General features: G+C 44.9%; 1 protein-coding gene across 1 annotated transcript in view; it reads right to left on the reverse strand.

Annotated features, from left to right (window-relative positions):
- Nucleotides 1-284: 284 nt before the first annotated feature.
- The window catches only part of AS3MT (arsenite methyltransferase), a 35,005-nt gene continuing 23,200 nt past the window's right edge, over nucleotides 285-12,089 (reverse strand). The window contains 1 exon segment of the mRNA XM_084845672.1: nucleotides 285-508. Within this exon segment, the coding sequence (XP_084701798.1) occupies nucleotides 410-508 (99 nt within the window). The 3' untranslated portion in view covers nucleotides 285-409.

Consider the following 12,089-nt stretch of genomic DNA (forward strand, 5'->3'; position numbering starts at 1 on the left):
GAATAGGGAAATATTTTTATACAATCCCTTCCAAAAAGGAGAGGTCTATGGGTCTACTACAGGTCACTTCCCAGTGATGCCATTCAAGAGTACTGTGAGTACAAGAGAAGGATCTTGCACAAAGAACAGCACTCATCACTTAATGGAGGATTTCAACCAGTGCACCGAGCAACACAATTTCTACCCCTCACAGCTGAGCAGCACTGGACCTTTGGTAGTTCTTTAAGCAAGAGATTCTCACTCTGAGACAATAACACAATATAAACTAGCAGACCAGAGCATCTAAATGCCACAATTTATTCCTTCATTTGCTACTACTCAGAATACATAATTCCTCTTCTACACTACATTTTCGATTAATTCCACTGTTGTTTAGCAAACTCTGATTTCTGATATTACACTGCAAGATTCAACAGCATCCTTTGGACCCACAGCATCCTGAGGGAGACTGGGCAGGGGCTTTTGCCTTCATCTGCTCCATTAATTTAAATGGATCCCTGATCTTCTCCTGTAAAGAAAAAAAAAACAGGGAGAAAGAGGGTTGAGTTCAATTTTAGTATTACATGAGCTGGAAAGGGTATGTGACTGGAGAGAACATCATACTTCCAACTAATGGAAAGTTACTGGCAGCTCAAAAGAGGATTCAGTCCCTGGGAACATGTTATCCCTGGGACACTGTGTAACATTTGTATTCCTATTCTTTGGCAAAGGGACTCAGAGAGTTAATTTATCTTCCATTTATCTTTGTTACAACTCTGCAAGATAGGCTAAGCAGAGATTGATTAGCCCAAGGGCACCCAGTGAGATTCATAAAAAAGCATGGATTTTAATCTGGGATTTTATTTATTTATTTATTTATTATTAACATTTTTATGCCGCCTTATCTGCTAAAAAGCCAAGGTGGTGCACAGCCTAAAACAATATTCAATCCTGGGGCATCCTATAAACTATATATGCAAGTCACTGAACCATGGCTTTGTGTCTCTTAAAGCTTTCTTCTAATGTACTATATAATTCCCACGCATTTTTTCTTTGTCTCCTCTCTTTGCAGCCCAATTATAAAAAGGTTTTAAAAAAATCCTAATGTATCATATTGGCTTTACTGATGCCCTACAATCCTCAGGCAAATGCTTTGCATTAATTAGGGATGTACGAAATTGGCCTTACCTGGCTCCGCTGGGTTCCGCTGGGGGGGGAGGCGCTCCGTCCCTCCCCCCAGAATCCTCGCCGGCTGGCTCCGCTCTGCAGGGATTCCGCGGAGCCGCTGGCTGGCTCCGCCAGCAGCCGGACATCCGGCCGCTGGCTGCCAGGGACGCAAATGGCGGCGGCCATAGCCGCCGCCGTTTGCGTCCCTGTAGTCAGCCGTGATAGGCTACGTAAATCTTTACGTAGCCTATTACGTCTGACTTAAAAACAAAAACAAAAAAACGCAAGTACGCAAATGGAGGCGGCTACGGCTGCCGCCATTTGCATTCCTTATTTTGGCCCATCTTAATCTACGTAAATATTTACGTAGACTAAGACGGCGAAAATAAGGGGAACGCAAATAGCGTAGCGGACGCTATTTGCGTTCACCCTTATTTTCGCCATCTTAGTCTATGTAAATATTTACGTAGACTAAGACGGGCCAAAATAAGGAACGCAAATGGCGGCGGCCATAGCCGCCGCCATTTGCGTACGCGCGTTTGTTTGTTTTTTTAAAGTCAGACGTGATTGGCTACGTAAAGATTTACGTAGCCTATCACGTCGTTTTTTGTTGTTGTTGTTTAAACCTAGCCATGATAGGCTACGTAAACCTTTATGTAGCCTATCACGTCTTTTTTTTCCTCAAGACTAGAAATGGCAGCGGCGGCGGCAGCCTGTCAGAAGACCAGCTGCCGCAGCCACCGCCACCCGGAAGATCCACCTCAGGTAAGTCTCATCCCGGGGGGATCCGCGGGGGGGCGGGGGGGGCGGGCCGTTCCGCCACGGAGTTCGGGGGGCCAAATGCACTGGCATTCGGCCTCACCGAGATCTGTGGCGGAATTCTCTGCCATCCCTAGCATTAAGGCTTTGGTCAAAACCTGTGAAAAACAGCTTTCCCCTTTGGATGAATTTTTTTTAGTCTGGGAAATGGAGAAAGCATAGGAGAAAAAGAAACCTACCATCTAGAGCAGGGGTGGGTAACTTGTGGCCCTCCAGATGTTTTGGCCTACAATTCCCATTATCTCTTCTCATTGATTATGCTGCCTAGGGCTGATAGAAATTGTAGGCCAAAACATCTGAAGGACCACATGCTGCCCACCCCTGCTCTAGAGGAAAGCTGAAAAGGTAAACCCAATTCCAAACACTGGACCTGTTCATACAATAAAACAGGCCAGCACGGCTTATTTAAGCCATGGTGGGTTGCGGCTCATGCCAGCAGCCATTTTGAATATTCAAGCCGCAACCATGGCTTATTGTGTCATTCAAACCTGGCGGGGGTGGGTTGTGCGAGGGTTAAACAAGCTTTGTAGAATCCACAGCCTGTTTTAGGATTATGTGAGGTTAGTTTAACCCTCACATAACCCACCTCCACTGGGTTCATACAACACAACAAGCCGCATGTTAAATAAGCCACGGCAACCCACAGTGATCATATGAACAGGGTCAATGTATGCAACTCAATTCTTGTTTGGTAATTAATCTGCCTTGTCTGTAAAGAAATGAAGTCAGTTTCTCTTTATTATTGGCATTTGTGCAAACTTTTAATAGCATTAAAATCACCAGCAAGGGAAAATGCAAAGCAGTGCTAGAGAAAAGTTATGGATGTACAGTAGGGGGAGCTGTTGTATATTTCAGAACTACAGTATTGTGGTTGGGAGCTTAAATACAATCTCAAACAGAGAACTTGCACCAAAGCCATTTTCACAAGATAGGAAGGTATTCTGGACAATTCTATTCTGCTTTCCTGTGGACTTGTTCAGATACTACATCTGTGGTAAAGATAAATCTATTTTCACAGATAATTCACTTTTTGCAGCAGCAGAGAATCTTCTGCATCAGGGCTCAGTTATACAGTGAGAGTCAAATGAGTTCTGCCAAATGGTTCAACCAGCAATTTTGTTTCCATTTCTAAGAAATTATTTTTAGTGAGCAATAGAAACAACAAAACCATATGTGCAACTGCTACTTGCCATTTCTCTCCAGCAAAATAAGAGGGTGTTCAGTGATGAGGATTGCCCTTTCTGTTTTATTTTTTTTATAAGGTTTTTAATATATTCATATTGAAACATACACACACACACACACACACACACACTTTCTACATTTCCAGGGCAGTTGCATTTTAAGTTCTGGAGGGTGTCTCCACGACAATGGAAGAAAGAAGGAGTGGCTTACCCGGATTTTTCAAGGAGCCGGTTTTGGTCCGGGCAGTGCTCCATGAGCAAGTGCATCACACCATTCTAAGCCACTTCACAGAACATATTTCCGGGGTGGGGGGTTGGAGTGAATGTCATCTGACAGGAAAGGGCTGTTCAACCAATAAGAGAGGTTCCCCCCCCCTTTCTTCTTCTTAATTACATGCCTCATTGACCAGAAGGGGAGTTACTTCTGAGTAGACACAGTTATGTTTGCCCTGGGAAAGACATGCAGGGGAAACCAGCCCCTTTTCTAACCTGATAGTGTGCAGGATGGCTGTAACGAAGGTGTGAATTAGTTACTTCTGAAGGCAATAAACCAAACAGTGGAGAATCGCAGCTTGGTAAAGTGCTTTATAGCCTTTAGGGAATTTGTGCTTTAAACTGTGACATTTCAATTGAGGGGTATCTCTGTAAATTCTGAGGTGTGCATTCAGGGGACAAGCCTCACTGAGCACAATGGGAGTTACTTCCGAGTAGACACTAATTGGTTTGTGCTGGGGAAACACAGGGACAGGAAACACCCCTTGACCAGGGTCACAGTGAAAGGTACAACCCTGGGCAGGGCTAGCATACCCGAGGTAAATGCGGGGCGGGGGACATACAACAACTATACCAGGGAGAACTCGACTTAAGGAAAAGAATCAGACTTTAAGCAGTCTCAGGAAATCCGGTTTTTCCATGATAAGCTCCAGGGTGGCTACTGGATGGCCATGATGTCATATATCCCTAACGACCTCCAAACACAGGCAGCTTGGAGTAAATTGCTGGTGGAGCCAATCCCCTTACCTACAACTGTGTGGTAGAAAATAAGGTATTTAGCTAACGAATAGAGAAATGTTACAGATTGCTCTAGTATTGTCTTGGTAAGACTAGTTCTTGGTCAGTCATGGTTAAAATGTAAGATTCTTACAGTAATGTCAATGGGCTGTATTCAAACTAAATTAGCTGCCCTCAAACCCCATTGAAACCAATGGGACCCAATAGCAACTAACCTAGTCAGGATTCAACCCAATGACTTGTTAAAAATTCCATACAGTTGTGTGAGATTGTTCAAGGTTATAACAATCCAGCTGTACTTGATGAATACTTTAGTGGCTAAATATGACATAATAAGTAACACATGTGACCTAACTACCACAAACCAAAGTGTAATTTTGTGTAAACATACACTCAGCAAGCAACAACTTTCTTGCCAAATGTTTTTCCCATGGATGGTGGTGGTCTGTTCATACCCCTATGTTCTTTGCTTAGTTTCCAACAGGTGTTACCAGATGTTTGAGGAGAAGCAATTCTACAGGTAGAGGTAGAATGTAATTGTACAACACATCATAGGAGCTTCATCATGAGATACTGACAGGACCCCCTGTCAAAATACAAAGCTCCTTTCGTTCCCGTAAGACACTAATGCTAATTAATTGTCATTTATATCTCAGAATTTGCATCCCTGTAGGACAGGGGTGGGCAACTTCTGGCCCTCCGGAGGAATCTCCCATGATTCTGCACCATTGGCTTTGCTGACTAAGGCTGATGGGAATTGTAGGCCAAAACATCTGGAGGGCCACACATTGCACAGCCCTGTTGTAGGAAATGTGTGTGTGTGTGCGCGCACGCGCGCATGTGTAGGGGGGTGTCTTTGATTTCAAAGGAAGTTGATATTGTTATATCAGCAACAACCAGAACAAAAAACTAAGTTCATAGAGTGCTACCATTTGGTGCCTGTTTAGATGCTAAATACTTGATATTCCTATCTTTCCCATAATTTGGATGTCAAATGTGTATTTACAGATCTGTACGAATCACACAGATTAAACGGGAAACAAGTCCATATGAATTACCTCTTATGGATAAGGTCACACTGATTCTGACATTCCACAGGCTGAATAGGCCCAAAGTAGCCCTCTCCCCTTTTCTCATGTAATTACATGAATAACTAGGCACAGCTGAACTCTTAGGTTCCAGACTTCTCACTACTGATCTAATTCTGGCTATAAACTATAGGGCCCACTGCAGTGCTGGGACTGGGCCAGAACAATTTCCTTTTTTGGGGACCTGAACCTACTGCTGTGCAATTTTATTCAGTGGCTCTGAGTTCTAGTATTATATGAGAGAGAGAAAATCACACTCTTATCATTTCTCTCCCCACCATTCATAGTTTTATAAACCACCAACATGTTCCTCCTTGGGGCTTTTTAGTTTAGGAGAAAAAAAAACCTGAGTCTTATATCATGCCTGTATATTTGCCACTATAATGCCAATACCCAGGCTTGGCTCTAGGATTTTTTTTTGCGGGGACGGGGGGGGAGTGCTGTCTTTGGTAGCTGGCACCAGGCCTGCTAATAGCAATTTGGAGCATGGGGCTGGATTTTGATGGGGAAAATGGCATGGGTGAAGGGTTAACACCACCAGCACCACCACATTTCTGATCCAATAAAAACTGGAACCCATCCCACAGCTGCCAAAATTAAAACATCAAAATTGTGAGGTATTATCATAGATCTCTTTCATCATGTCTGTTTTGGCCCTTAGTAGACATTTGCAGTGATCAATCTACAACCAAATATCTCTTTTCTGGGTACCAATAGCCACATCTCACCCTATCAGTATATATGGTTAGACTGTGTTGTCCCCAAACACTAACACTTTGCACATGCATTGACTCTCCGTTGCCATTTTCCTGCCTGATGATCTAGTTTGGAATTCACCCATTCCCTTCAGCTCATGCTCTGATTCACTCCTTTAATTTGTAAACCAATCAAGAGGTTCCTGAGTAATGGGCTATGATCCCAGAATAAAGAGATTGTGTAAATCAATCCTTGGAAACAAGGGGAGGAGGAAAATAAAGCATCTTTGGCATTTAAACTTGCTTTACTAGTTGGAAAACTAAATGAAAGGTTGGGGGGCAGAGTTAGATGCTCGGATGCAGATAAAACCACAAGGCCACATACTATAAACCAAGAAACAGGATTTCTATACATCTGCAAAATAACAACAACAAAATAGCATGGGTTTGTAGTTAGCGTACCAGTCTAGAAAGTGTCTGTTTGGATCTTGACACAGGTGCACAACTGTGGGTAGCTCACTCCCTTGGATTTCCTACCTTTGAATGGAGGATCCCAGAAGCATAGAGATTACTAATGAATGGGTTCAAAGGATTGTGACAACAGGTTATTGCTTTGACCATTTAGACAGGGAGTACACCTGCACCAGTTCATTCTCACAGGATCTCACTGAAAATAACCACCATGCTGAAAGTAGTAATCACAGCCAATGCTCCATCCTTTTACTGTTTGTCCCTGATAAGAGTGCACCATTCTGGTTTCTTCACATGAAAGTCATTACCTCATTCAAGTGGTATCAATCCTCCTATTACTAACATGAAAAGCTGCCTTGCAGTTGACTCTCCATTATCAGGCTGTGTTTCCACCAGAGATTTACTCCAACCTGGCTGCGCGGTGAGGTCTCTGTGTTTCCATGATGTTATGGCCATTCAGTGCCAGCTCCGCATTTTATCACAGAAAAACCGCTTCTTCTGAGACTGGTTATAGTCTGACTTTTCCACCTTACTTCGGCTCCGTTACTGACCTGTTTCCACAACCGCACTAGGTTTGGTATCATAGTCCTGCCCATGGGGCGTGTAGCCCGGTCTTTGTGGTGTGCCACTCGTGACCTCAGTGACCCAACCCTTTCCCTCCCTGTTTTCCGGAAGTTTCATTGCCGCTTTGGAGCAGGATGCCAAGGGACCAACTTTTAAAACATCATTGAAAATAAGTGCTAGAACACTAGTGCGTATATAAGCCTGCTATCATGGGCAAGCAAGTACTCCCACTACAGCCTGAAAATAAGGTTGATCTCAGGTCGCTTCCCCAGAACTACATGTGGGGATGATCCACGGCTAATATTCCTTTGTGTCATTTGGATCAGGAAACGATGCCACAAGCATCATAGTCTAGTTTCCATATTACATGCTAAGTCGCTATCTCATTATCACAGTATTGCAAAGGTCTTTGATCAGTATGCACACCCTCTATGTCAGTATCTTCCTATGACTCTACCACTCTATCATGAAATAGCACTAACATGCATTTGTGCTATTGCGCAATAGCGTATTTTCCAGAACAAGCCCCCGTGACCTCAACAGGAGTCAGCAGGCACCGCTGGACTAATGTGCTATCGCCCAATAGCACAAATGCATGTTAGTGCTATTTTGCAATTGAGTGATAGAGTCATAGCAATATACTGACATGGAGGGTATGCGTATTGATGGAAGACTTGTGCAATAGCGTGATAATGAGATAGCGACTTAGCGTGTGCCTACTAATGTGGTAGCCTTAGGGGTGCCTCCTAATAAGGTATTTATTATTATGCTATTTAGAGAGAGAGGAAAAAAATGGGCAGAATTGGGCATATGTCTGGGAAGTCTACTCAGAAGTAACTCCCTTTGTGGTCAATGAGCCTTGTTCCCAAGATTTCCATTAAGGGGAGTAGAGCCTGGACGGAGGAGCCTCTCTGACTGGTTCAGCAGCCCCTGCCAGTCTGATGACGTTCACTTCCAATCCCCCCACTCCACCCTGAAGTATGTTTCTGTCAGTGAAGGAGGAGAGGGAGGGGGGACTCAGCAAGAGGAGGCGGCGAGAACACGGATGAGGTAATCAGACCCAACCCAGACTCCACCCAGCTATCAAGAAAATAATTCAATTAGAGTGCACTGGAAACAGCGCAGAGCCCCAGGCTACAGTGATAAACTGGGACTTTAAGCACTGTGGAAACTGGAAAAGGAGCAGATGCGATTGGGGAAACATTGCAACAAAGTTGCAAGCCAGGTGAAGCAGATAGCATGGAAACACACCCTTAAAGCCTTTGTGTGGCAAGCTGATTTTGAACAGATCCAGCAGTTCACCACGGGCACCTTGGTATAGTTTTGGTGTACGCAGGGGCGTGCGCGGGGGCACACACGTTTGAGCATGCACAGCTTTAGCAACTTCATAATCTCATTGAGATGTCTCAAGATATAGCACAGTCCTGAAGAGCAGGAGTTGGGAACACAGAAGCTACTACACAGAGTCAGTATTAGTCCATTGAGCTCACTACTGTCTGCACTGAAGGCAGCAACTCTCTAAGGCAGAGCTTTCCAAACTTTTCATGTTGGTGACACACTTTTTAGACATGCATCATTTCATGACATGGTAATTCAGTTTTACTAGCAAACCGGAGGTTAAACTAACCTGTTATAAGAGATACGGACACATACATAAATTGTATGAAATGTATGGGGATAGAACATATCTCATGAAAACCTTTCATTTATATTATTAAAAATATATGATTTGTAAGATAATAACATACATTGTTGTCATTTATGAGTAACAGTATGTAAATATGTGCAAGAAAATGTGAAAAATAAACAAAATTAACTAAAGTATTTACAATACATATTAGGACACATAGGCCCAGGTAGGAGCTCAGCTGCAAAAACACATGAAGTAGAGAAGCAAATGTCCAACAAAAATGGTGTAAATATATATGTCTCACTACAAGGCTGTATTGCTGTAAATATTTGCAATGCCTATGACCAGAGTCCAGTTCCAGCACTCTCCGGTGCACTGCCAGTGGGTGGTTAATCCACAATTACAGCAGAGTAAAAATAAAAATAAATGGCAGAAATCAAATTATAAGTGCCACGTGATGGGTGGCTTGCTGTTTGCCACATTGGGTTTGGGAGGGTGGCCTCCCTTCAGCCAGCAGCAGGTGGGTTGACTGGGTGACAGCCTGCAGCTGCTCTCGCCCGGGTGATTGGGAGCACACTGGTTCTGAGGCTTCTGGCCTCCACTGAGCTCCGTTCCTACTGGCCAAGATGGCGGACGGCCCGCTTGGTGCAGTCCCAGTCCCAGGCGGCATTTCCACCTGCGCGCTACTCTGGCCTGGCGGCGCAGCAGCACGGTGCAGAAGTCCGCTCGAAATCTCGCAGGGCTGGTGGCTGCTGCCACTTCTCTGCACCGGCGTCGGCCAAGCTCTGCTCCCAGGGCAGCACCTCACCTCCCCTCTCTTCGCCCCACGCCTCTACCTTGCTGTACTGCTCCAACACTGCCAATCACATGCATCCTACGTCAAGACGCCACATGATCCTAAAGCAGCTAATGTTAAAGCAGCTAAGCCTTAGCTACTTTAACATTAGCTGCTTTAGGAAGTTCCAGGGGAGGGGCCAAGGGAAGCAAACATGAGTAAGGGAGCTCCGCGGTGCCCTTCCACACAATTTTCTGCATTTCGTGCGACACACCTACACACTGCCGCCGACACACTAATGTGTCGCGGCACACAGTTTGGAAAGCTCTGCTCTAATGTCTCACACAGGAGACTTTCCTAGCACGCCCTGGAAATGCTGGGGATTGAACCTGGGTCCTTTTACAAGCAAAGCATGTGCTCTATCACTAAGTCACAGCCCTTGACAGATTCAAATTTCAGCTCAGCCATGAACTTACTGGTATAAGTAAACTTTGTCTCTTGATCTCAGCTCCCTCTCTGGAACACAGTTGTGATAACATTGGCTGACTTTACAGGTTTACAGTAATGATGATTGAGGTAATATATATCAAATCTTTCTCAGGATACTTAGGAGTATACAGGGCTAGTGCAAGACCTCCCACTGCAACACACCACTGCCAGGGGTGGGGGAGCGCAAGCCGCTGCAGCACGCCACTGCTGGGGATGGAGGAGCATAAGCTGCTGTTGTTACTATGTGGATCCCTGTACCAGGCACATTCCCCTCAGTGCCTTGCTCTGAGGGGTCCTTCCTTGGAGCAAAGCATTGGTCGGGAGGTGATACTGGAGACTGCCTCAGAGTGAGGCATTGGGGCTGAGGGGGCTGTCTGGAGCGCCACACCTAGTGTTCTCTTGCTGCGGCCTGCACAACTCTTCAGAGTGGATACCTGCCTACGCCTTATTCAGAGTGAGGCACAGGCTGGGCGGCAGCTGCTTTGGAGAGACACAACAGCTGCTTTCCTGCTTCAGCATTGCCGCAACAGGAGAGCAGCCAGCGGGGGCTCTCAAGACTGCCGATCCAGCCTATGCCTCATTTTGAGAGGCATAGGTCAGCGGTAGCAGAACCCCCGAGTGCAGGCGCATCCTAATGCCCTTCCAGATTCGCTCCCTGAGGCAAGGGAGTCACCATGCCTCATGGAAGAACTAGCCCTCAGAGCATAACGGGTCTTGAGCTAGAAACCGGATCCCACAATCTGCGACATGACTTTAACCTTTAGCAGGAGAGGACAATCTGTGGCCCTTGCAATCAGTCAGTTCAGATCTCTGGCAATAGTGATCTTTCCCTTATCCAGCAACAGGCTAGGTGGGGAGGAAGAAAGAGGGGGGAAAAAGAGTGGCTCCATCTGCTTTTGGCTCTGATGCTGCTCACTGCTGGCACATGGCTCCCAACAGACTAACACGGAAGGAATGCGCCCTTGACAGAAAACAGGTTCCCCACCCCTGCTTTAAAGGCCTTTACAGATTGGGACCTTAATATCTGAAGGACTACCTCCTCCCATGGGACCCTGTTTTTATTCAGGTTCCTGCCCCCACCATCCTTCCAAGACTATGTGGGTGGCAACCAGGAATAGGGTGATTTCTGTGATATTATCCCAGTTATGAGTTTAGTGCATTCATGAGGTTTTATATTTATTTTATTTTTAATTGTGAGCAAACCACTTTGGAACTGTTTTGAAAGTGCCAAAAATACAGGAAAACACCCACAACAATCATTAAGGTTTCTATACCTGGAAGTCACACACAGGCACCTTGGCATGATACCCCCATCCTGCCACACACACATAGACAGAGAGAGTCTTTAGTGAAGTGTAACAGAGTTGATCCTCACATTATTTCTTCTAAAATAGATATTAAACTGGAATTGAAAAAGCTTACATTTTCCACCCAATGCATAAGGTGGGGAGCTGAATATTGGAAAAGGTAACTGTGAATTAGCTTTGAGTTCGCTGGTTAATCCAATCCCGTCTCAGAAATTCTAGTGGGTGGTATTGAAGCCTAGGTTGCACTGCAGTAATAAATAATTTACATGTTTATTACAAATGCCAAATTTGTGGTTTCTATTAGATTTTGGGGTGTAGGGACTGAGGGATGTTAAGCCTACAGCATCTCACTGCAAACCTCTTGTTGGGTTCTGCTGCTTATCTAAGAAGTGCCTCTCTTGCCTTGGACCTCTCACCCTTCCTATCACACACCAATAGGCACAAGGTTATCCTTTCTAGGACACACAGCTGTTTGCCTTCATCAGATGAATCCAGAGGAGGGAATAGGCTTCTTATAGATAGGCCAGCTCCAAAATAAGGTCAGGGTAAGGATCAAGATCCAGTTAAGCATACTGGATGTACAGAGACGGCCCTGTCATTAGTGTTTCATTACAATTTGTCATTCTGCTGTACTGCACCTCCCTTTTTCATGCAATTGTGTTAAGTCTCAATGTACATTCACTGGTATTTTTCAAGGGAAAATTACAAAGACGTGTTTCCAGATTAACACAGAGGTTGTCTGTCTCATCTCCCTGTCATGGATAGTCTATTTCAGCCTTCCCCAACCTGGTACTATCCAGATGTGTTGAACTACAGTTCCCATCATCCCCCACCCAGCATGGGAAGGCTAGTCTATGTGATCATTTTAATTCTGGAATGATTTTGCATACCCTCAGTTCTAAAGAGTAAC

This window comes from Heloderma suspectum, chromosome 3 (genome assembly GCF_057233095.1).
Source record: "Heloderma suspectum isolate Gila_16-S chromosome 3, 16-S_ref, whole genome shotgun sequence".
Lineage (NCBI taxonomy): Eukaryota > Metazoa > Chordata > Lepidosauria > Squamata > Helodermatidae > Heloderma > Heloderma suspectum.